The sequence below is a fragment of the Cricetulus griseus genome, chromosome 5, assembly GCF_003668045.3.
Source record: "Cricetulus griseus strain 17A/GY chromosome 5, alternate assembly CriGri-PICRH-1.0, whole genome shotgun sequence".
NCBI lineage: Eukaryota > Metazoa > Chordata > Mammalia > Rodentia > Cricetidae > Cricetulus > Cricetulus griseus.
The window spans coordinates 34,987,333-35,014,095 of NC_048598.1; the positions used below are offsets into that span (position 1 = coordinate 34,987,333).

A 26,763-nucleotide genomic window follows, 5' to 3' on the forward strand; every position below is an offset into this window, starting at 1 on the left:
ACGAAATGGACTCCTAAAGGATTAAAGGGGCTAATTGTAAGATTTAAAACTATAAAACTAGTAGAAGACAATGTAGGCAGAAAGCTTCTTAACATAGGTCTAAACAGTTACGTTTTGAGTATGACTTCCAGAGTGTAGACAGCAAAAATGAAAATTGACAAATGAAATGAGCCTGTCAGACCAAAATTCATGACAAAGAAGACAGTCAACAGAGTGAGGGAATAGTCTGTGGGATGAGAAATTATCTGCAAACTACGTCTGTGGAGAGGCTAATGCCCAAATATGTATGGAATTCAGTCAGTGCACCAGCAAGAAAATAATTCACTTCAAAATGGTCAAAATGTCTTTATAGACATTTTTCAAATGAATGCACACGAATTGCCAGTAGATATGTGGGAGACGTTTAGCCTTCCTAATGATCAGGGCAGTGAAAATCCTGCTAGGCTGACTGCCACCAAAAAGATAAGTCACGAATGTTGGTGAGGGAGTGGACAAGGCAAGGAACTCTGCTTACCAATGGTAGGGATGACAATGGTACAGCCATCATAGAAAGTAGAATAGAAATTTAACTTTGCTCTTCAGAAAATTCAAAGTAGAGCCATGATATGTCCCAGAAGCTCATCTGAGTCTCTTTCCAAAGGAACTGACACAGGAAGTTGAAGAGCTATCCGTGCTTCTCACGTTGGCGACTGATCATCATCCCCAGGGTGTATGCTGTGTTTCCATCAACATAGTCTAAGCCAGAGATAGAAATACTGAATCTGATATATAGCATCCAAAGTTGAATTCATAGAAGAAGAGAGTAGAATGAACAGTTTTCAAAGTGGGGGTAACTAGATGTTTGTAGTTCAGTGGGTAGATACAAAGTCTAGTTTTCATAAATTTGAGCTCTAAGGTACAAACATAGTAGCTATAGGTAATAATTTTATAAGCTTGGAATTTACTGAGAAAATCCATCCAAAATGTTCCCTTAGCTTAGGATCATATAATATGTAGTATGTATGTGTGTATGTATGTGCACGTATATATATGTGTATATATATATATATATATATATATGTATATATATACCTTAAATACATAAAATTTTAGCATTTATGTGCCAATACTACTAGATCAACTATAAAATTTATAAGAAAATGCTAGGTTTAAGAAGGCAGAATATAAGCCGGCCGTTGATGCTGCACGCCTTTAATCCCAGCACTCGGGAGGCAGAGGCAGGTGGTTCTCTGTAAGTTCGAGACCAACCTGGTCTCCAGAGAGAGTGCCAGGATAGGCTCCAAAGCTACACAGAGAAACCCTGTCTCAACCCCCCCCACAAAAGGCAGAATATACCTGCAGGAGAAAGTGGGATTTGAAAACACTAGCCTTTGCCTTCACATAAGTTTGTTGTATAATTTTGGCAATGTAATAGCAGGTGTGTGTGTGCGTGCACGCGTGCGAGTGTGTATCAAACTGTGATATATACCAAACTGAATAGAACCCAGAAATAGGTCTTTGCTTTGGAACCCTGACATAGGACAGCGAAAGTATTATAACCAGGTGTCTTAGTGTTTCTGTTATTGGGATAAAACACCACACCAGGACCTTCTGGTAACTTGAGGAGGAAAGGGTGTATTTCATCCTACACCTCTGAGGTCACAGTCCATTACTGAGGTAAGTCAGGGCAGGAAGCCCGAGGCAGCACTGAAGCAGAGGCCATGGAAGAGTGCTGTTTACCTCTTGCTCGACTTGTTTTCCTAACAACTGAGGACTGCCTGCCACTTCCCACTTCACCCACTGTGAGCTAGGTTTATCAGCATCGATCATTAATCAAGAAAATGTACCACAGACTTGCCCATGGGCCAGAAAAGACTAGTGGATTGGTTGTCAGAATGTTCCATTGTCAGAACCAGTCTTTGAGACCCTGAGAAACAGAAACACCCATGGAAGTGGATGGCTGAGAGCATTAGTACATCTTCTACTTGCTAACCCTGTGATTGACTCTCCTTCTCTGTCATCTCTAATAAAATACATAAACTTTTTTGTTAATACCTTAGCAAAAGTAGATGACAATTTTGTAAGTGAAATGTTTGCATGTCATACAAAGAACCAATATTCTTAACATGTAATAAAGTCAAGTCTTACTGTGTTGTGACAAAATTGTAACTTCAGAGATTTTAAACCAAAGTCTTTAGAATGCTAACAGAACAAAACAAACATCTGGGAGCTTTCAGTTTGTATCATGGGTACTAACCTCACTTATCTTTTACCATCCTTGATTATTTGAAGTAATCTCAAAGGGCATTTACTACATGCTGTCTCTTCAAGGAACTTGAAACCATTTTTTAGTAATTCTCTATATGATAAAGCGCTGGCCAAGAAGAAAATTTGTTATCAGAAGTCAAAAATACAGGCAGTGGGAGGCTTCTCAGCTGTTGTTAAATCCAGCCACAACTGGACTTGTCAAGAAAAGTTGTTACTTATATCAATTAAAATTGGGTGTTTCTTAGTGATTATTGTTATGGTGAAAGCTTCAGATGCAGTTTAAATACCCTGTGGGAGTGGTCTTGAGCATCTCTGAGGGAGGGGTCATTACTTGGTGCGCTTTCTAAGATGAAGCAGGGTTTGGAGAGAGATGGGGGAAGGAGCTTGAGTGGAACTTACACCATAACATTATGAAGGATTTTTACTGAGGAGGCAGTCAATTAAAATACTTGTGCGTTTGAGATGAATGTATACACATAATTTAAGATGTTAAAAACAATAAAATTGCTTAATTACATAAAGTAGTAAAGACAATGTATTGTAGTTTACCACTTAGTTGGTTCATTTATGTGCATATAAAGGTGATTTTGTAAATACTTTGAGTTATTAATGCATGAGTCTGGTTTTGTTTTATTTATATCCTACCATAATGAAATTAAAGAAAGTGTAACTTTGAAGTTAAAGTCCAGATTTGTGGTAAATACAGCTTCCATTCAGTTCTTTGCTAAAGTAAGATGGAACTTGTAAATAACTTAGGCTTTTCTGTTTGTTTTTTAGTTATTAAGTCGAAAAGACAAAACTACCTTTGAAAAATTAGAATATGTAATGAGTAAAGAAGATAACTACAAAAGACTCAGAGACTATATAAGTAGCTTAAAGATGACACCTTGCATTCCTTATTTAGGTGAGTTACATCACTGTGTGTTCGTCATTTGTAGTTGTTGCTCTTCCTGAATCAGTCATTTTTATGAAACACAAAGTGTTTTTTAAAGTGCATGTGTAAAATTTCTAAGCTGAAAAAAATCAGGTAAAGAAGTGTTTGCCTTATTGCCTGCAATGCTTTTCATATTAAATTAGCTCCTTGTCCTCAGATTTTCCATACAGTGTAAAATTAACTTAGAAATGGGCCATGGGCAAATGATATGTTTTAGCTATTTTAATAATGCTTTTAATGGATGAAACAATGCATTGTAGTGAAGCTTAATAGTAACCTTACATAGTCAGGATTGCTGTGAATTCTGAAGAGTGGTTTTAATTAATTATTGGTATTACTGTTTGCCTAGCTGAATTGAATTGTTTGACTGTGAAAATCAAGGTTAGTGCATGACAGTTTTGTATTTATCATTTGTTTAATAACTTAAATCTTTGTATAAAATCTTATAGTATTAATAAGTTCTGAAAACTAATAACATTATAGTTTTTTTTAAGCAAAGCAGTAATGTTTTGTTGAGTATCTTGAGTAGTAAAAGGCCCTGAATAAGCTATCCTTTTAAATTTGTATGTAACTTAAAGATAGAGGTTATGCTGTAGATGGTACGAATCCAAAGTACGACAAATCAAGTTGATTTGATTCTCATCCTGCTGCCCATCTGCTCCCTACCTTCTCAGTAGTTATCTACAGTAGACTCAAAGAGAGCAATTTCTGAGAGTAATTACAAGTGTGTCATTTGTTTTGGATATTTCAGTGTCACCTTTGAAGTCTTTACATTATTAGTGACTCAAAGGCAAGCACATAAACTTCCATCTGTCATAGAGAGCCCCAGTCTTAGTTTACAGAGAAAACTTGACTGATCACATTGTGATCCACTGAGCGGTGGTGGTGCTCAACTTTTTGCACAGCACCCGGAAGGCAGAGGTAGGCGGATCTCTGTGATTTGAGGCCAGCCTAGTCTATAGAGCGAGTTCCAGGACAGCCAGGGCTGTTACACAGAGAAACCCCATGTCAAAAAAACAAAAAAGAGCATGGTGGAGTGTCCTAGGGCCCCTGCGGTAGGACAGACAGAGATTTATTCACACCTGTTGAAAGCACAGTAACCTAAAAGTGTGGTGTAGTTAATGGCCACTACATTTTTTTTCTTTTTTTTTTTTTTAGATCATAGATTAACTGTGCCCGTATATAATTTGGGGAAAAGAAAGAATAAAGGAGCTTTTAAAACTTGCTCTTAACAGACAAGATATCCTGAGTAAATTGGGCTCATGGGGGTCAGAGGGGAGGGTGGAAGGGGAATGGGAGGAAATGTATAGCTCAATTTTTTAAAAAATGGGAAAAGAAATCCATTGTCCTTGTGCTGTAGAAGAGCACAAATAAGCCTTTTGTTGTGTAGGCTCATTGGACCCAGAGTTGGTGACCCTTGGTTCTTTTGTTTGTTTGTTTGTTTGTTTTTTGAGTTTCAATTATATATATATATAATATATATATATATATATATATATATGACCAATAATGGCAATATGTTATGCATCAATAGCAGCAACAGCTTTTCCAGGTTCTGCAGTCATTTGAACAAAATTGTAGAGACATCCAGCACACTCCATTTAAAAAACAAAGAACAAAAACAAAAAACAACAAAAATGTAGAAAACAAAATCCCAGAAAACAGCACAGTTCTGTTACTCTTGTGGTACTTAGTAGTGACCATGCTTTATCAGAGCTGTTTTTAATGATGTTGCTCAGAATGGTTTCCTCCCAGATGATGATTGAGAAGCTAATTTAAAAAATGGTGCCAAGTACCAAGGACCCTTGTTTCTTAAAGGGCTTTTTTCTATGCTGAGCTTTCCGTTTATTTCATTCTTCTATACTTAGATTTCAATCTATGCCGAGCTTTCAATTTATTTCATTCTTCTATACTCAGATTTCAATCTGCTTCCTTTTGAGTCAGGTTATGTCCTTATTCTACCTATTTCAAAATCAGAGTCAAGCACCTAGAAGTGGAAATCTGACTTTTAGTCCTCTAAGAACTATTTATAACATATCCACAGTCTAATGGTTCTGTCTAGCATGCTCCAATTATGCCTGCTAAATTCTCTAATTCAGATATTTGCTGGTTCTATGATTGCCTTCTTACCGAATTGCTTTTCTATATTAAATGCCATAATTTGTTATCTTCTTGGGAAAATTAATTTTTTTAATTATGAATGAGAAAATGACAAGTGAATCATTATACTATGATCTCTACTTCAGGGATATTTGTCCTGCACTGTTTCATAGAGGGAACTTGGTACAGAAGTCGAAGCTGTGTGCACATGTGCACTTGTGTGTGCACAGAGCCATGTGTATTCATGAACCTCTGTGTGTATGCAGAGAAAAAGGAGGGACCTGTTGAGGAGAATCTGGAAAGGTTTTCTGTTGGAGCCTGCCCCTTCTCTCCCAGCCTTAGGACCTGAAGCAGACAAGGCAAAACTCTGATGTGAAGATGTTAACTTGTGGAAAATACTAGAACCATTATCTTCGCTGTATGTGCTGGTTGGTCTCAAAAGACTCCAGACTCCCTTTCTTAACAGTTCTTGTGTCTTGGAGTCTTACTTTTTACTGTCACCATGCATTTTACTTTAGCCGAGGAGAAGGAACCCTGTTGTTGCTTCCTGTTGCTCAGCAAGCTGTTGTCATCTCTTCAACTATTGCAGTGTACCATAGCTTTCTTCTGTGTACTTCTCAGACGTCATCTTAATTTTGTGATTAAGGTGCCAGTTACTTCTGCTCTTGGAGATTTTTCTCGGACTCTCTTGGCCCGCCCCCTAAACTTCTGGCCTTTGTATGTAGTCATATAAAGATGTCTGTCTACTTTTCTTACACTGCACTCTAAGTATAGTGTAATGATCTCACTCAGGTTTGACATATTATTTAATAACCTCAGCTCTACACTGGGCCTATATGTCTGTCCACTTAATTTTTTAGAAACTGAAATATCAAATCAGTTGACTGGTGATACTTACATTGACTTCTAGGTGAACGTGTGTTTATATGAGCTCTCCCCTCTTCCTGCAGACCTGATCCCCATCTCATCTTCCATTTTAGCTCATTGCTAATCTCATCTGTATCCCATTATATACCTTTGAACATTAGTAGATAATTTGTTTTGTTTAGACAGGTCTCACCATGTATTTCTGACTGGTCTGGAACCCACAGAGATCTTTCTGCCTCTGCTTGATATAAAGGTGTGCACCATTACACCCTGCTAGAAGATAACTTGTTTATTGAACTATTTGCACATTCCCTTTCTGGCTTTCCCCATTGTTCCCCCAGTTTTCCTACTGTTTGAATATAATAATGTTCTTATGTAGAATATTTGTATGACTCAACTCTATAGCCTGCAGGGTTTTTGTTGTTGGTTTTTTGTTGTTGTTGTTGTTGTTGTTGCTTCAGCTGACATTTACTTAGCCCTATGCTTGGTGCTAGATGTATAACAAGGAATACAGTGGACTTTGTCCCTACCTTGTGGATTTAATTAGGGCTTGAATACAACCTGTGGTTCATTGCATTTCATCTCCTCCCCCTCCTCTGTGTGTCATACAATGTAGGAAAATGAGATGAATGTGTTTAAGGATTAAAAACAGAAGGAAGTTGGGTATAGTGAGACATACATAATTCTCTGCAGTAAAGAGGTGGAGACTGGACAGTCATGAGTTAGAGGCTAGTTGGGTACAGATCAAGACCTGCCTCTAAAAAAAAAAAGAAAAAGTTGGGGATTGGTAAAGAATTTAGGGTGATTCTGTTGAGACCATACATTTCAGCAGCTACATGATTCTATGTGTTGATAGTCCTCATGTGGTTATCCTCACTCTGTGCTGTGAAGAACATCTGTTCTAAAATGAGAAGATACGGGACCATTTGGCATTAGTACTTGGTAGACTTGACAAAAGAAACTAGCCACATAAGTAATTATTACCGGATTTAGTTTCCAGCTTGAAAATAATCCTTTTCCTGAACTGGCAGATTTGTTTAGTAGCAAACCTTTTGAGTAAACTTAATCTGTTAAAACATGTGTAATTTTTTTTAAGTGTGTGTGTGTGTGTGTGTGTGTGTGTGTGTGTGTGTGTGTGTGTTGTGTGTGTGTGTGTGTGCACGCACTCTGCTTGCAAATATATGCATATATGTGCATGTATGGTGTCAGATCCCTTGGAGCTACAGTTATCTTGTCACATAGAGGCTGGCATCCAAACTCCCTTCCTCAGGATTGCACAGCCAGTACTCTTAACCGCTGAGCTGCCTCTCCAGCTATTATACTTGGTTTTCTTAAAAAAAAAAAATGAAGTAAACCTCATATGACTTTTTGACTACTTAGCTTACATTATAGACAAATGGTTCGTTTTTATTCATTTTTGAGTTTTAGTACCGAAATGTGTTGAAGAAGGAAGATTTGTTACTAATTTACATCCTATACTGGCTTCTTCTTATTTTCATTTGAAATAAATTAGGTCTTGAATTTTCAGAGTTTAACTTTCCTTGGTTTTAGAATCCTTTTCTGTTCATGTGAAAATAGAACAGCTTCCAGATCCATGAGCTTTTGTAAGATACCGTCTGTACATTTGATGGGGCAAGACTCAGCTGGCACTCACCTCACTGTTCTTTCATAATCATAATGCTTTCCTTTCCCCCTTTGTCAGTAGATGTTCTTAGAGAAAGGATATCATCAACCAAAGGGGCTATAGTGCATAGAGAAAGGGTAATGGCCAAACAGCTGCTTCATAACAGAGATGTTCTAGACTACCAGTATTTTCAGTGCTGACAATAATAGTCAAGGGCTGTCAGTGGCTCAACAGGCATAGTCCTGTCACCCAGTTCTGATAGCAGGTTCACTCTCCAGAACCCATGTCAAGGTGCAAAAGAGAACCACATCCTGGCTTCTAGAGGCACATGTCACAAATCCACATCATGCATACACACTAATAATGCAGTTTTAAAACTAAAGACAGGGCTGGAGAGATGGCTCAGAGGTTAAGAGCACTGACTGCTCTAACAGAGGGTCCTGAGTTCAATTCCCAACAACCACAAGGTGTCTTACAACTATCCTTTATGAGATCTGGTGCCCTCTTCTGGCCTGCAGGGACACATGCAGACAGAACACTGTATTCATGATAAATAAAATCTTAAAAAAAAAAAAAAAAAAACTAAAAGACATTAAAAGTTAGCAATGAAAACCAACCAAGTATTGTAAATATTTTTCTAAATGGGTGTTAGGGATTTATATAGTAGTCCAATTCTTCTGTATTGTCAAAACTATCGGTAATTCAATGTGGATTAAATCTCCGGAAGTAGAAAATACTTTCTTGGCACCTCCCTCATCCTCTCTTGAAATGGTCTCTTCTGTCGGTTTACAAAAAGTGGTCAGCTTGGACAATATAGTCAAAAACTCTTAAACAAGGATGCAGTTTGTCTAAAGAAGAATAGTTTGGCAAATGTCAAGGAAAATTTTTGTTTTATATGAGTTATTTGCTTTAAATCTGAAAACCATTAGCAGCATTCATCTGTCCTGGTCACTGCTGCAGAACAGTCTTAAGGGGCTGCTGAAGAATTTGGCATGGGGAAGCCTTGCTGTGCTGCAGAGGAAGATTAGAACATTGCTCAAAAATAATTTAATTTTATAAAACATGGTAGCTGCTTCTTTGCGTGTATTTTCTGAACCTCATTCCTACTTAACTCATGTAATGGAGAAATGCAGTAGCACAACCAAAACAGAGTATATTCTGAGAAAGGCATGCTGTGAGCACTGAAAGTAAGTGAATCGTGATGTTGTTAAGGGAAACAGAGCAGAGAGGTTTTTGTAAATGCTCCAGCCCTTTTGCAGACATCAAGTAAACTGTCTTGATGTATGGAGATACAATTCCCTCAGTCTTAAAGAGACTGCTCTTATCATGTCATCCTTTAAGGTTCAACTGAATATCACATTTTGGTGTGAGGATTTGTTTTGAAAGAGAAAAGAATGCTCGTATGATCTTTTGCAATACAGTGTTCCATTCCTCTCCATTCCCTGCTCTCCAGACAACCACCCTCTTTTGTTTCTGTAACACATCCCCTTTTGACCCACAGGGATAAGCTCCTTGTCTTTGGGTTTCTTTGTTGTTGGGCTGGTTGGTTTGGCTTGGTGGCTTTTAACATGGAAATCAAGGGAAACATTTAATATATATACTTGCTGATTCAGCTAATCAAAGGCTCTCCTTCTGGTACTTTCAATTGTTCTGGAAACTTTGTTTTAATCTCTGTTGTGATACAGTACTGTGTTTGGGGTGTGGCATGTTTACAGTTCTTCAGGCACTCAAGTGGGCATGCATGCACACACACACCATTTTCTTCTGGTGCTTCAGCTGGCAGCTGTACTTGCTCAGCACTGTCCTTGGAGCTGCTACTAGACCCAAGCTGGGGGTGCAGCAACCCAATCCCAGGGTACATGGTACTGAACATGGCCTTAGTAATAAGGAATCTGGTTGATAGCCATACTTCACAAACGGCTTTTGTTTCCTGTGTTGGAGGAGATGTGTATCATTTATCACAATGATTGTTAATTTGCCATCACAGTTAATGGAAATTTTAAGGCACACCTAAATTTAAAAGAATCCTCACCACCACCACCCCCAGGAATTGATCTCAGAGTATAGTTTTTAGTGTAATGTTGGTCTTAGAAATGTCTGCTATTCTATATGCATTTTTTAAAATTATAGTTCTCAGTGATTTCTATTAATTCTAGTAATTTCAACAAGGTCCTAGGCTTCTTGCAGTTACTTTTGTTGTTTTGGGCTTTCAGAAGACATGGTCTTGGGTATGTATGCTAGCAGGCCTTGAGTTCACGATCTTCCTCTCTGTTAATGCCATCTGTTTGTGTCCAGTTTCCTCATCCCCTGTCCCCATGCTGAGATTACAGGTATGCACCACACTAATTGTATACCCCCCCACCTCTCTACCCCCACCCAACCCCACCCCCATATTAGGGATTGAACCTAGGTCTTCACAAATGCTAAACAATCTACCACCGAGCAGCCCATAATGCCAGTCCTGTCCCTATAGGTCCTTCTGTGAGGAAGTAACAAAAACTTGCCTTTTCACTTTGATGAAATATTACATAAAAGTCACTGACAGTGATATCAAAATCCCTAATGGTGATTTTCAAAATATTTGGAAATATCCATTATTTTGATAATAAAAAACAGAGGAGTTTATATTTTAACAATTTTATTCCTTTTTATGTCTTTGATTTTGTAGTTAATACACACTCTGGATTAATTTTACTTAAATTTTTTGTATTTACTCATTTAGATTGGGAGGACATACAGAGACTAGTGGACAACTTGCAGGAGTCGATTTGCTTGTTGTACCATTCGGGTTCTGGAGAACAAACTCAGGTTGTCAGGCTTGGTAAAGTGCCCTTAGCTGCGGGTACCACCTTGTGGGCTTTATTGTTTTGATTCTGTATTGTGTTCTAAACAGCAGTAGAACACATTCAGTCATTTTCTTTTGGATTCTGAGAGTGAACTCTGATCAGATGGTGCCTAGCTGTAGGTTTTCTGTACTACAGCCTCGTTTCCCATTTCCTCTATCCTTTTTACCTTCACTCTTGAAATGTATTTAAAGTCCCACTGATGTTCTTTTTTTCTGTTGTGAGAGTTGGTGACTTTCAAAGACTTGTAATATAAATCAGTTGAGGATTAAGTTGAAATAATAATCATTCTTGTGCTTGTGGATTTTTAAGAGCTTATTAATTTTTAAAAATAAAAGCAGATATTCAGAAGTGAATGCTAGACACAGAATTTTCAGTTGTTATTTCTGTACTTTGTTTTAGCCTGTTTTGCACTACATCAACAGAGGAATAACTTTAGTAACAATTAGCATTTAACCAACCTGATACAGTGTATGTCAGTTCTTTAATACAGAAGAGTAAAAGAACCAGCGCAAGGAAGGACAGGTTGCCTGGCTACAAATAACCGCATTATAATTATATTAGTGTTTGGTATTACCTCAGTATTTTTAGAATCTGTGATCAGGTGGTTTATTTGTTCATCTTTCCTGTCACTTTCTGTAGGATCACATAGCTTGCTAACAGTTAACCTCATAGATAACTTTGGAACAGAACTTGTTTTTAACTGGTCTTTTGATTTTCTCGTGGGCGGTCCAAGCTTTGTAAAAGTGGAGTCCTTTCTTTTTCAGCTTACTTCATATCATGATTCAGTTAAGTGAACATGACATACACTGACATTCATCTCAAGCTATATTGGAGTTGCAACTTATCCTGGAGTTTATTTTTTCATTTCAAATTTCAAGTTTTTGTCTAATTTTGAAGTTAATCTAAAATCTCAAATTTTGAAACATTTCTTCAGAGAAGTCAAGCATTCCTGACATTGATGCCTTCCATTGAATGCAGGCAGAACTTAAAACTTATGGATAAACTTTTGCCTATCTTAACAATAAGAAATAGTTTGTTTTGTTTTGTGGTCCAAACCCCACCTATAGGTAGGCCAAATAAGACTCTTTTCTGGGTGTGGGGGAATTGTATGGCAGGGTCTGGCCTTGAAGATAGGATTACCCTGCCTCGAGCTCCTCAATGCTGGAATTGCAGATGTGTGCCTCTACGGCCAGCTTAGTAATAATACCTGAACATAAGGAATCCTTTTACCTTAAGCTAGCTTGAAGGCAGGTTTACATGAGTCCATTCTTACTGCAGGTAAGGTAGTCTTAGTGTTGGGTTTGTTTATTTTAGCTTTTTGAGACAGGGTCTCCTATAGCCTGAGTTACCTTTAAACTTGATAGGTAGCTTAAGCTAGCCTTGAATTCTTGATCCTTCTGCCTCCACCTGCCAAATGCTAAGATTATAGGTGTGTGCCACCATGCCTAAGTTGATGATTCTTTTGTTTTGTTTTGCTTTGCTTTTGTTTTGTTTTCCAAGACAGGGCTTCTCTGTGTAGCTTTGGAGCCTATCCTGGAACTCGCTCTGTAGACTAGGCTGGCCTCGAACTCACAAAATCCATCTGCCTTTGCCTCCCGAGTGCTGGGATTAAAGGCGTGCGCCACCAACACCTGGCTCAAAGTTGATGATTCTTATACCTCACCACTAATAACCTAACTTACTCTTACCCAAGATTCTCTTTATACTAAAGCTGTTGATGCCTAAACTTTTTATTACTTTTAAATTAACTGCCTGTCTTAATAGCTGACAGAGTGAAAGTTCATGGTTCACTGTAAGATCATGCTTGCAAATTTGGATATTGTTCAGTTCAAGACATTTATTGGCCCCCCTCTCCTACTCTGTATGCTGTGTTGACTAAATAGACTGTATTCCAGGTGCCTTTCTGGGGACTCGAGCAGATCTGCATCAGCTTTACAACAGTAGAATCCATCTGTTAGGGCAGTTTGGAAATCCATTTCTCTCTTCTAGTTTGTGTGTTTTCTTTCTCTTTGTTCTGCTTTTAATTCTGGGAAGATTCTGTAGGGTTTGTCTTTGGTGAGATGCTGGTTGATGGCAAAGACCAATGCCACTGGCGTTGGCCTGTAACTTTGACCAGAAGATTTCATTTGCTCTGTGATTCATGAGAAGCATTGATCTGTAAACTTGCATGGTGGCCGTCCATGTTAAACCATCCCTGTCTGTGGACAAATTGCCTTGCTCATTTTTAGGTCTTGTTGCATTTTCTTTCTTTTTTTCCCCTCTTTTTTTAAATTTAAATTAGAAAAAATGTTGTTTTACATGTCAATACCAGTTCCCTCTCTTCCCATTCCCCCCGCCCCCCACCGACTCCCTATCCCATCCCCTTTCTGCTGCATTTTCTTTTTAATTAGGCATAAATCTCAGATCTTTAAAATATTAGCTTCACAAGTGAGTTCAGGGATCATCAGCTGTAAGAAGTAATAATTATTTCGAGCAAGTTGTTCTGGAAGGCCCCTAGTAGAGCTGTTGGTTGAGAGGATGAGTTGGACGAAGTAGGGCTAAGGTTTAGTCACACACACGCGCTGTAAAGTGGAATTATCAGTTTGGACCTGCCAAGGCCCTATGGATTTTGCTCTAAGGTTGTTGTATCCTCACTATTAATTAGTAAAATGTCTTTAACCAACTGTTGAAATTGTTTTAGAACCAGCTGTAAGCATACAGTGGTACTGAAAAAGCTGCCCAGTAGCTTTCACAAGTAACAGGCAGACTTTATTCATTTATTTACTAACTTATTGCCACTGCCATGCATCAAACTCAGGCTTTCATACACACCAAGCATACACTCTACCACTGATCCTGTACCCCTAACCTGCAGCTAGGTGTTTTCTCTTAAGGTAAAGTTCAATAAATAGGATAGGGTAGTAATTCATACTTTTAGGATCATAATTCAGATATACATTAAAAGTGGTATACTGAATATTCTGTTTGGTGATATCAGTTTCCTACCGAGTTTGTCATGATATATGTGTATCAGAAGATTTTGGTATTAGCATATTGTAAATGTCAAGAAATTAATCTGTCTTGTGCATTTCCCATTTAAGTAATGAGGGTGTTATTTATGCATTTTAAAGTATTACATATTGTACTTTGTGTCCTATATTATTGAAGGAAAATAATTATAAGTGAAAACATATTTCAATTTAAAATTTTATTTTAAATTTTTATTCAATGGAAAAACATATTTTCAGTGGCAAAACTAGAGATCTTTCTCTAATTTCCTGTCTGTATTTTTATAAATAAAATGAACTGCATGGCTGAAATCTAAAATTACTTTTTCATTGGAAGTTAGAGCAATGTTATATTTTTTAAATAAATCATTAAGTATCTTGAGCATTATTTGGATTTGATTCAAAATAAAGCTAGGATTTGTTTTACATCATGGCACATACTTACATTTACTTGTATTCAGTCAATATAATTTTAAAAATAACAAGGATTTGCATACAAGTGGAACTGTATTCACAGATACATTCTTACAGTCACAGTACAATTTATTTTATAAACTGTACCGGTAAAAATTAACTGTGCCAAGTAACATGTAATGTTTACATTTGGGGAACTGAAAGGTGAAGTTGTGTGTCTTGGAGACTGTCTGTCTTCAGTCAATAGGCTTGATCATCATCTGAACTGCCCTCAGAGAATACGACCCGCCTCTGTATTCAGCCCAGAAAATTCCATCTTGGTGCTTGCTTCTGTAATGGCCTCCTCTGTACCACACTCCATTGAGGTTAGAGTGTGCACAGGCATTGTACCACCAGCCTCCTTTATGAAAATGGGCACAGTTTCCTGCAGGAGAAACACAGACTGAGGTCAAAGCCCTTCTGCATATGGTACTGGTAGACTCAAGAATGTGTGCTTCCTTTGGAGTGATTAGAGTGACTGCACTCATGTTTGTCTTGGTTTTCTTTTTCTCTACTCGCATCACTGGAATTACCTTATTCAATTCACTCTTTGCCTACTTAACATTTATACAAAACATCATTTTCTGCACATTAGAATAAATAAATGCAGTGTTGTATGCAAGTCATATACAAAGGAAATGAAAGGATGGACTGAGGAAAATGGTAAAGTTTGAGAGAAAACTGAAGTCTAAAAATAGCCTAACTAGTAATGAATGAGTTTGTGAACAGAAAAGTAGATGTTTCAGTCCTATTTCTCTTCTTCCTCTTCTGTCACTAGGAAATAAATTAAAATAGTGCCCAGTGGGTAGGGTAATAGCTGTTTGATAAGCTGTCCTAGAAAGGCTCGTAGGTGATGTCATCATCTGAGTCTCATTATGAAGCAGCACTTACCCAACGGTTTGATGACCGCCATATTCTGATCCCTTCTACCACCTTGGCTTACTCTACAGTCACCTGGGAAGGGGAGGTCTCATCAGGGATCCTGCAGGTTAGTTTGGCCTTTGGTCATGTTCTTGGGGATTAACTTGATTAAGTTAACTGAAGTAGGAAGGTCTGCCCTAGGCAGAGGTCTGAACTGTAAGAGTGAAGAAAGCAAGCCGAGCCACTGGCATGGATACTTATTGCTCTGTGTTCCTGATTATGGGTGTGACGTCACCGACCCACCTCAAGCACTTGCTGCATGACCGCCTAGCTATAACGAATTGTTGGAGCTGGGAGCTAAAGTGAACCCCTTCAGCCTCTCTCTCTCTCTGCCTTAAGTTGGTTTTGTCACAGCATTTTATCACAGCAACAGAAAAAGAAACCAAGAAGTGTTACTTGGTTTCAGTTTCCTAAGAATATCTATCAGCACCTAATAAATTATTTCATCTCCTCTTGGAGGGAACCTCCAAAGGGCAGAAATTTAGTTCTTCACTGAATCTCCAACAAATACAGTTTCTGACATATGGTACATGTCCAGCTAGTATATGAATGTTAGGCAGAATTTCATTTCCAAGAGGTATAACTTGGTTTTGTTTTGGTTCTCTCAGACCTTGTTCTTCCCAAAGAACGTTGGGGTTGCCTTCGACATCCTAAAAACCAAGTTATATTATATTCCTTTTGACTGTATCCAAAATAACCTTTCTGAGATTTGAGAAACATACAATACATATTTAATGCATAGGAGGTGGTGATTGCACAGCCATGTTTGTTTGGTTGTTTTACCTGTATACATATCTTTATCTCTGTCGAGTGTGGTGAATTGTTTACCATTATGCCACATCATAGAATCCCCTGCATTCCCCTGGTAAGTTCCCAAGCGCAATCTGTAAAATTCGCTTTCAGATTCCAGACGAAAGCTACTGTATTCCGCATAGACCTTCTTGTCACTCCAGTCTTCTAATTCAATCATCAACTTATAATTGTCTTGATTACTGAGCTTATAGATATTGTCCAGTCCAAGCCAATACTCTCCATCAATGTTTCCAAACCCTTTCTGTTAATAAACACAGAAACAAGAACGAACATATAGGTAAGTATAGAGATAGTAAATGTTGCTGCAGCTACAAGTTAAGTTTAAACATGAGTAGATTGAGGATATTGTCCATTTAGAGTAACTTGACTTCCCTGGTAGACTGACTTATTTCTGTAAGTTCATTTCAGGGCCACACTGTCACTTTCTTTTGCTTTGTTTTTTTCTTAATGTCAATACTAATTTACATAGCTTCAAACACTACAAAGAATAGCAAAGGCAAACAAAATGTATTGATAGCTACTGAAAACATTGACTGAACTACCTCAATCCTTCAGAAAGGTTCCTGATCACACCCTCATCCAGAGCTGTGTGTCCTCAAAGTATGTGTATACTGTCTCAATGTTAGGCAGGCAGAGCATATACAAAATCATGACCAATGTTCAATCAAAATAATAGTGTTAGAACAAACAATCTAAGTATTGTAATAATCTTTAATGTTCACCCTGTGAAAATTGTAAATTACAATCTGAAAGAAATGGAGTACCTTATTTTAGTAAGCATTTGACATTGGAGGTTTACAGCAGAACAGATTTAGTAAACTTAATTTTAACTCAGGAGTTTGTCTTCAAAAAGACTGCAAGGGAAAGGTGTGTGTGTGTGTGTGTGTGTGTGTGTGTGTGTGTGTGTGTGTGTGTGTGTGTGTGTCTCCATACTTGAGGCAGTTACTTGTTTAGAAATTTCCATCATTTCTGACCTGAATATATTAATGTTTCATCCTTAACTTCCAGTAAAATTTTATTTATTATTTTTTATTATTTATTATTTTTATTTATTATTTTATTTATTTTATTCTTACTTCATAGTTTTCAACAAGGAGTTAGCACTCTAGAAAATCTATTCTTTCCTGTCTGCTGTCCTTAACTGATGATATACATATATGCATGCATGCATGCATGCATGCATGCATACATACATACATACATACATACATATCTCACTTGCTAGTTACCAACAGACCAGTTGTTATTTCCTCAAATTAATAATCACATGATCTGGTTCTATCTAGAAATCTAGTTATGTTCATAGTTCTACGGTCCATGTCATGATAGAAAGTTAAAGCAAATAGTCTAAGAAGGGGTCAGTTGTTAAAAGTTGTATACTTTGTTATTGTTTAAATACTATAATATTAGAAACAAAAAAAGTAGTTGCATTAAAAAGTGGAATGGGGGGGCACGGAGAGGGAGAAACGATTGACATGTGAAGCAAGCTTGTTCCTAATTTGAACTAATAAAAATAAATAAACAAACAAATAAATAAATGTGGGATCGAAGGGCTAAAGAGATGGCTTTGTGGTTAAGAGCGCTTGCTGGGTTTGATTCCCAGCATCCAACCACCTGTAACTCCAGTCCCGAGGGATCTGATGTCTCCTCTGACCTCCATGGGCACTGCATTTACATTGCATACATATTAATGCAGACAAAACACCCTCATATAAATAAATAAATAGATTTAAAATTATCAAAGTGGAATTAAGTTATCTTTGTAAAATGTGCATGTATGCATAAGTTATCTAGATTCAAAGGAGTATCTAAAAGAATATCTTTTGTTTTCTTTTCACATTTTAACTTTAGCTGTACAACTAGAGATGAGTATAAACCTTTTGCTAGAAGATGAAAATTATATGGATAGTTATGTTTTTAGCTGCATGTCTGTTTACTGTAGGTCACTATTGCAAGACCTTCTTGGGTCTCCCTTCCGTCTGAACCCACTCATTTACCTTATAATTTTCCCAGTTTCTGAAGAAATTGACAGAGCCATCTGTTCTTTTCTGAATAACAGTCCAACCCCCAGGATCCAAACTGTTCTCACACCATAACTGCATCAGTCCATTGCTGTTCTCAGGCTTAATCATATAAATCCCACTGGCCGAGTGCCCAGCTTCCTTTGCTTGCTGACAGTCTTTGAATGGACCTGTAATTCAAATATTGATTATTGAGAAATATAAAAGAGAAGTATTAAAATAGTTCTTAAATTAAGATTCTTACCTTCTTGTCTTTCTTTACAAATAACCATATTTTATCTGCTATGTGCATAATACTCTATAAAAGTTAAAGAAACTAAATTTAAAATATATATTAAAACTAAATGAAAGGGTGACATCATTCCCACTTTTCAAAGCATTAACTATTTCATCTCTCATTCTGCACTAGACTGAATTTATAAATTTGCACTCTTAAACACAATACACAGTATTGTATTGTCTTTTATATTTAACAAATGTTTCTTTGAAGCTATGGTCTTCATTCTAATACTGGAGTAACCACTGGTAATTTGGTTTTCTTGCCCTAACATATGGACATTAAAGTTTCTTCTGATTTTTGCTATAATAATTAATACTGTGCTAAATGACTTTGTCTTTACCATCTTTACTTTTTTTTCCATACTTAGAAAATATTGTAGGATTGATCTGCTGGTATTACTAAACATATTTTCCTGGTGCCAGATTTATAGTATCTTTTATTTCAAGGGAATACACAGATTTTGTATGTTCAGTGAAAGTAGAGCGTTACAGCCTAGTAAGCTTTGGCAGTATTAAATGTTGTGTTTTCCTTTTGGAAACTCAATCATGTTCATTCACTCATTCATTAAATGCTATGAAGCCTGAAATAAAGAAAATGGAGTCTCCCAAACTTAAGTATTATTTTCACTTTCCCTCACATCCATAAAGAATACATGTCAGGCCGGAGTTAAGTCATGCACCTGTAATCCCAGGTGATTGCCACAAGTGCAAGGTGAACATAGTGAGTTCTGGACCAGCCTGGCTTCAGTGGAGAACCTGTCTTAAAACTAGGGGGGGGGGAAAGTAGGAATGTTGGTCTAATGTCTTCCTGAGATACTGTCTGAGTTATGGCTAAAAATGATTTTCTTATCAAAGCTGCTAAGTGACCCTATGATAGCTTTCGGTGACCCACAGAGAGTAGTTAATTCAGGTCATGTGAGGTGGCGGTAAGCCTTTGCTCATCCACTCTTCTGCTCCTGGGTAAATGTTCTAAGTTGCTGCACAGTGTTTGCCCTTTTGTTTCATTGTACTGGCCATTCTACATTTTTAGATTTATTCTGTGCACAAATGCCAGAGAACAATCTGCAGGAGCAAGGTCTTTCCTTCTGTCATGTAGGTCCTAGGGACCAATCTCAGATTGTCAACATTGGCTCTTACCTCCTAGACATTCTGTTTTTAGTTAACTAAGATTTTCAGCTTTGTAAATTACAAAAGCATGATGTTTAATCCTTTTTAGAGTCTAATTTGTATATTGTGCAAGCTAGAGAAAATGCCCTCTAGTTGTATTGAACATGCTGGATTTCACTCTACACCAGTGTTCCCAGCCTTTTATTTTAAAAGCATGAACAAATTATGACCCAGAAAAAAAACAAGTATGCTAAATAAAGATATTTGAATAAGAGAAACTTTTTAAAGCCATTTGTCAGTTTTTTTGCTTAATACTTCTAAATTCTGACATAGATTTTTTTAAATATCTGAAAATAGTTTAGTCAAAGTTCTTAAAAGAATTTCTGTTCTATAATTGGATTACTGGAATTTGGGGAACTGTGTGCTGAGAACATAGTGTTGTCCCATTGGATCATACTAAGATAAGTTAATTGCGTTGTATAAATACTGCAGCGTTTCTGTCATTGGAGGGGATTCTGGGGGAGAGTGATCTCTTCCTTCTGGATTGCCCCTGAGGATGGAGACAGCATGTGTTGTTCTTCAGACTTCGTGTCTGGTGTTTTAATGGGGCATCAGTCAAGTTTGTTAAGTAAATGAATCAGTCTTTTTACTTTAAATACAAGGAAATGGAAGAGTAAATGTACAAACTTAAATGTACAAAGTATGAAATTCTCTGCTCCATATTTTTATATTTCATATATAACTTAGAAATTTTTTTAAAATTGTCAGTGTCTGTACTACAGATTACTAGTTAAAAATAAGATAACCTGGAAAAAAACATTTAAAATATTTAAACATAAAAGTAAAATTGTAGCCAGGCAGAGGCAGGCGGATCTCTGTGAGTTCAAGACCACCCTGGTCTACCAGAGCTACTTCCAGGACACCCTGTGGGGGGGGGGTAAAAATGTTTTTAAGCAACATTAGATACTGCTTTTTTTTTTTTAATTCTCAAAGTTTCATGGGTTCCTTTTTTTCTCTTTGAGATTTTATTTTTTCATCCATTGTGAAGGCCTCAAAGACAATTGCTTTAAATTTCTTTCTAACTCTTGTTCTTTGCTTCCCCAGTTTGCTGAAGTTGTTTTTTACTTTGAGATGGGATTTTATCATGTCATCCAGGTTGGCCTGGGAGTGGTGGTGTGGTTCAAGCATGTCTTAGAATCTCAGTCATCCTGGCTCAATCTCCCAGATGCTGGAAGTACAGCCCTTGTTGTCATAACTGGCTTAGTTTTTCTTTTCAAGTCATGAGTGGACTTGGGGTTTCAGTCGAAGTATTCAGAGGTTTTCTTCCCTTTTTCCTTTTTGGAGACAGGCCTTGATATCCAGATCCTCCTGCCTTAACCTCAAGTGCTGGAACTGGATGTGTGCTCTGTGCTTATCTCTGCTCAAAGCCGTTAGCACAGCACTTAACACTCTGTCAGCCCCTTTTTCTGTTTTGTTCCTGATCTTCACATGCAAAAGTATGTACTGAATGACTTCAGTACTTTACTTAATACATACATGCTCATTAGACATTCAGTATGGTTGTCAAAGGTTAGGATATAGTCATTTGTACCACAAAGAAATAAGTCATTGCTGAAAACTCTCAAGTTGTAAACATTCATAAACTAAAAATAACAGCTGATTCTAGCCATAAACATACTCTGGATTCAACTGCATTGCATGTGACACAAAACACTACTACGCTAGTGGCAAAGTCCCACAAATAGTGATGTCACTCCTTTTCCTTTTCCTTAATCACCTAAGGGCAGTTTCACGTTAGAGAAGCATGTGCTGTAGTCAGGCCAGAGAAGAATAGCTACATTTCGAATGAAAGCTTTAATTTCCTGCAGGGGAGAGAATGGAAGGAAGCATGGACTCCCAACCCCGTGCTTTGACTGGTCTGCATGATACATGGTAAAGTATTTGTTTATTCTTAGACAGGGACTTTGTCTTCCATTGGGTATCCACAGTATGAGCCCATTTGGGGACTCTCATGTACTTGTACTAAATAATTTCTGATGGTAGTCATTTTCAGAATTTCTTGAATTTTATGTTAATTTAAGAATGTCTTTTTCTGGGGTTGAAGCTTCAGTCTATAACTTTCCTTCTGTACAAGGGCCTGAGTTGGGATCCCCAGTGTTCCCTTAAGTGCTGGCTAACTCAGCCCTGGATTGTGGGGTCAGAGACAGAGAGATCTCTTTAGCTCACTGGCCAGCCCATCTAACCACATCAGTGAACTTCAAATTTAATGAAAGACCCTATCTCTAAAAGGTGGAGACCAGTCAAGCCTTTGGCCACACGCACACAAATGATTTTTTTTTTAATTTAAAAGAATTATCTTTTCTGAATCTAGTACAGACAGACTATTTCCAGGTCCAGAGATAGCTAAATAGTCTTGAAGTTAAGTGGGAGGTGAGAGAGGTTGTAAGAAAAGGTTAGTTCTGCTGCAGTGTGATAGCATTTTGATGACGTTTCAAGCAGAACATGAGGTAAGGATGTGGAGCAGCAGCTAAGATTTGAGCAGGAGTTTGTTGTCTTCTGTGTCTAAGCTAAGAAAAGGGAACACAAGTTAGGTGTATTGGCAGATCGGGGCCTCGTCTAAGCCACATGTGGGCTGTGTACTGAAACACAGCTGTTACAAGTGTCTGTGTCTGAAATGTAAATGACAGGGTGATGTTTACAGGCTGGCAGGTGGGCCAGAGACTTGCCTCAGTCATGTGCTTGATTGCTTCACTTTAAAAGCAGTCTTGGTGAGATGTCTAAAGTTAGCCACATTTTGTTCCTTAATTGTGACTTTTAGGGAAGTTAGGGTGTCTAAGGAGCATGTTTTATTTTATTTTAAATTCTTATTTAAGGCCTGGTAGTATTTCGCTTAATGACATAGAGGTGCTGTGTGGACAATGCACATAAATACTGCTCCTCTCTAAGCAGGTTCCATGTTCCCTTCTTGTTGTTGCTGATTCTCTAACTTGGCTTCACAAGTATTTACAGTGCACCTGCTTGACTACAGTGTGGAGTTCACATTTTGTGCAAATATATACTTAAAAGTGGCCCTTTGACTTATTTAAGTTGTTGTAAAATATTTAGAAATCACAGTTTGGGATGGTGACAAAGGCCAGGCTGAGTTGTCCCTGGCTTCTGCCTGGACAGGCATGTTCTGAACTGTGTCAGATTTGAGACTAAACTTCTCTGATTGAAACCTTACTTCCAGCACTCAAACATTTTAGGTTTCTAGGCAATTTGAAGATAGTATCAGCCTGTTTTAATAGCTAGTTTTTTGGGTTTTTTGTTTTGTTTTGTTTTTTGCTATTTAACAGGTACTTAGATGTTTAAACAAACTAAATAATTCTTAGGTTGTCTGAATCCAGTTTTCATTTGATAAAACCTCTAGTACATGCAAATATAAATTTCTCTTCAACTTTTGACAGTGGACCTTGTGTTTACAGTTTGAATATCTGTTAGTCTTAATTGCTATAAAACCTCAGGAAATTTTAGTTCAGATTATTTTGTGGAATACAGATAAGATAAATAGTGTTCCTCTTTAGTAAAGACAGTAAATGTCAGAACCAGTGTTTGGTTTTTATAAATATACTATTAGCCCATTATATAATATTGACCTTTGCAGAAACATTTTCTTACTGTTGCTTGCATGCCTCTTAAAATTTTTGCTCTAGAATTAGCTGATAGTTTACTTTTAGAAATTAACTTCTCTCTCTGGATCATATTTAACACTAACAAAAATCTTAAAACTACTAGTAGAAAATTATCAGCTTTATTTTTGAAAATCCAAATCAACTTAATGCTTTTCATATTAGCAAACAAATTTACCGATTCAGAAATTTGGGACTTCAAAGAGTTTAGGCAGGAAAGCTATATACTTTCAGAGGGTATAGCCATTCCTTCAAAACCAAACTTTGATCTCCCTTTTCTTGCATGCACTGATCTTGAAATAGGCTTCATCGATCCCCTGTGATACACATTTTAGCTCTTCTCAAAGCAGAAAACTAGGTTGTGTGTGGTGAATTTGACTCTTCAGTACCTCACATAAATGGAGTCCTGGTCTTTGTCATTTTGAAATTGGCTGAATACCCTTTTATGTAGTACAGGTTATTGTGTGTCTTACATTATACATGTAGAGACCCTAGAATAACTACCTACATGTACAGTACAGTAATGATTTGCTTGGAGCCAGAACATATGTGGGCATAATAGCTATCTGTTTTTACTTGTTTTGTCTAAGCATCCAAACAGTATTAGATACTTTTCCCTAGAGTTGTAAAAATAATTTTATATTATATAAGGTGATAAAATAGTAGGCTTATTAGCTGTTGCTGGTAATAATGTATATTTGTTAGGAAGCGGGGCATTAGAAGTGGGAGGCATGTGACAGGCATCTAGTCCATTCAGTGCTATTCTTACTCAAGGCATAAAGCCAATCCACTTACCCAAGATCTGTAATGAAGGAAGTGGCACTTGTTATAAGCTGATTGTATCCATAACTTTGTTTATAGACTGAAGCAGAAGTTAATGTTGACTGAAAATAATAATGAAAAGGTTGTCTCTGTGCCTTAATTTTTATATTAAAAATTGATTTCTTAGGACTGCTATTTGTACCATTGTTTTTCATGAGGGTGAAACACACTTTAGGGGATTGGGCATACCAAATCCCTGAAATGAATTTAATTTTGTGAATTTTCTTGTACTGAAATTCCATGTATGAAAAACCTACAAAGTGATGCTTTCATTTTGTAAAGCATTTTATTGGTTTGTTATATAACTAAGATCACATCTTCATTTCTGCTAAAATTGATGATGCCATTGACTTAAATTTCAGGATGTATTTAGAAAATTCAATGGCAGTTGTTTCTACACTTCTATAATTGTACCTGCCATAGCCGAATCAAAATACTCCTGAGTCATCTTTCTGCAAATTCCATATCAACACACCGATAATCATATATCTTAAAAGCATGATAAACTTAGTTTTGAAAAGGATGGGAAAGATAAGTGTTTTCTCTTTTCTAAGTCCAGTGGATAGTTTTGTACATGTCTTTGAAAATTAAAGGGCTTGGGTTGCTAGTTAATGGTCATAATTTACCTAATTTAATGGTACCTGGTTGGTCACTGCTCTTAACAGTTTTGTTTTCATGAAAATCTTTAGAGTAACCATTCTAAGAGGCTCTGTGTTATCTTATCATCTCTTTTAGTACCTACAGTTGAGACACAGTGTCCATCTGCCAGAAGGGAGCTTATATTTTAGAATGCATTTCTCTTACATGTGCTGTGGGTTCTTGTAAAGGTAATATAATTCAAGAAATGTATGCATTAAGATAGTAGAGGTATTTGTGGATATATACAACTACTTCAGGCCTGTGGAGGTCAAAGCAAAGCAGTGAGAAGAAGGAATTCAGAAATTGAGACAGAGCTCTCAGTATCAGTGGATTTGTAATGTTGACTAAAACTGGTTGGAGCACAGGTTAGAAATTGTTTAGCCTTGGAAAATAGAACCCTTTTTCTCTTGAGGTAACAAAGCTAGGTTTTGTATAGATGTTTTGAAGTTGGAAAGAACATGACCCCAGGATCTGATTAGTTATAGAGCAGTGTTAGGTACCAGACTCCATTGCAGGCTTGAGGAGAAAGAGAGCAAAATGTGAAATATTCTTTCTGAAAAGGGTGAGGGCAAGAGCACAAGAGGAAGCAGAAATGATGCTGAAGGGTGGGAGGAGGTGGAGCTGCAGCTGCAGGCTCAGGGTGCAGAGCCTGTTCAGTCAGTTAGTGCATTAGTGGTCATTCCTCTCATGGGCAGCAGCCTCCACTGTAATACTACTTTAGAAATTGAAATTTTAATTGAACATGTGTAATGACATCACCACACAAGAACAAGGGATTAGTAAGAATATTGTTGCATAAATTGTATAACGTGCTAATTTCATTCTTCCATTTGACCAGTAAGAGATGACTCACCTTCATTGATGAAAGTCACTGCTGGAATCTTGAAAGGGCTTTTTGTGGGAGCTGTTGCCAGATCCGGTGGTGGTATAACATCTCTGGGATACCCTGGATCCCTCTGTATCTCATTGCCTCCCAGCAGACCAGGCGTGTACTGGGGGCTGTTAGGAATGTGTTGTGGCACAACCTGGACAAGAGGGGGAGACACATGGGTGTCTTGTCGGGAAAATATCCTCAAGCACTGTTCTTCCAACAATGTGATCATCACAGACTGGTTATTGACAAGATCAGTCAAGGAAGCATATTTCACCTCTAGTTCCCTGTACCTTGTCGCCATCTTCAGCATTTCTGTGGTGACATTCAGGATTTTGTTTTCCAGATGGGAAACCTCGAGTGAATTGTCTCTTTTCCGGATAATCTCGTGTAATAGTTGCATATAGAGTTGAGTGACTCGAGAGTTCATGTTCCGGCTTTCCTTTCTCAGCAGCTTTACCTCATTTACAATGTTCCCATCTACATCCACCACCAATTGCAGGACGTCTATCTCTCGCTTCTGCCTAGAAAGCACATCCTTCAGGTTCTCAAGGTCCATCCTGGTGATCATGTCTTTAATAGTACCTCCATCTTGACCTTTGGTGTTGACACAGATTGGCCCTGTTATTTTTTGCTCAGGTACCAAGAATGTGTATGAACATTTCTTTGCTTCCTCTTTACCGTCTGTGGCACGGGGATATCTCCTTTGGGTTACTTTTTTTATTTTGAACTGTCCTCCTTTGCAGTAACCAATGCCCAGCAGAAAGACTAGTACACCTAGGGTCCAAACAAAAGCCTTCATTTTGAAATGAAGTTGTACCACAGCGTCTTTTGGAAAGCAATTGAGTGAAGAGAAAAAACATAAAAAGAATTAATATGAATTTACACGCAGATCAAAATCACATTGAGATTCCATCTTATCCCTGATAAAATGGCTATTATTAAAAACATATTAAATGCTGGCGAAGATGAATGTTGAGGCACATTTTACATACAAGTGGTAGATGAGAAACTAGTATGGCCACTATGGGAATCAATGCAGAGGTTCCTCCTACAACAGTCAAGTCAGGCATTGGTGGTGCGTGCCTTTAATGCTAGCACTCTGAAGGTAGATGCTGGCTGATCTCTGTGAGTTCAAAGTCAGCCTGATCTACAAAGGGAGTTCTAGGACAACCAAGGCTAGACAGAGAAACCCTGTCTGGAAAAATAAAAACAACAACGGAAAAGAAAAAGAAATAGAACTGCCATATGGTTGAGCTGTTTGACTTGAGAGATATTTGCTCACCCTTGTTTATTGCAACATTATTCACTATAGCTGAGTTATGGAATCAGCCTAGGTATCCCTCAAGAGAAGAATGAATGAAGAAAATGTGGTATCCATATACAGTGGTTCAACTGTAAAGAACAAAATGAAGTCTTTTGCAGAAAAATGGATGGAATTCAAGTTATCTTACTAAGAAAAATAAGCCAGACTCCAAAAGGCAAATACATGGAACCTAGGTTTTATATAGATGACATTCAAATCTAACATGAAAATGGAGAATTATGAAAATAGGAAATTATT

The 26,763-nt window shown here is 37.5% G+C and overlaps 2 protein-coding genes across 3 annotated transcripts in view; one reads left to right on the forward strand and one right to left on the reverse strand.

Moving 5' to 3' along the window:
- Positions 1-26,763, forward strand: part of Ralgps2 (Ral GEF with PH domain and SH3 binding motif 2) — a 96,297-nt gene that overhangs the window by 34,245 nt on the left and 35,289 nt on the right. For both annotated transcript variants that reach the window (XM_035445307.1, XM_035445308.1), the window contains exon 7: positions 3,025-3,151. In XM_035445307.1, coding sequence (XP_035301198.1) covers positions 3,025-3,151 — 127 coding nt within the window. The remainder of the gene's footprint in view (positions 1-3,024; positions 3,152-26,763) is intronic.
- On the reverse strand, positions 14,199-26,001 carry Angptl1 (angiopoietin like 1). Its single transcript, XM_035445309.1, has 4 exons — positions 25,182-26,001; positions 17,790-17,983; positions 15,763-16,033; positions 14,199-14,443 (listed from the first exon to the last, which is right to left on the reverse strand). Exons 1-4 carry the CDS (start codon positions 25,999-26,001, stop codon positions 14,256-14,258), a joined length of 1,473 nt encoding a protein of 490 aa, XP_035301200.1. The 3' UTR covers positions 14,199-14,255.

Bases quoted from the DNA above. Each gene is read 5' to 3' on its own strand.
- Angptl1 (XM_035445309.1), bottom strand. From the start codon at position 26,001: ATGAAGGCTTTTGTTTGGACCCTAGGTGTACTAGTCTTTCTGCTGGGC. The intron at 16,034-17,789 runs GTAAATGAGTGG...GTTTATTAACAG, and splicing joins GAAACTGGGAAAATTATAAG to AAAGGGTTTGGAAACATTGA. The intron at 14,444-15,762 runs GTAAAACAACCA...TTTCTCCTGCAG, and splicing joins AGATAAAGATATGTATACAG to GAAACTGTGCCCATTTTCAT.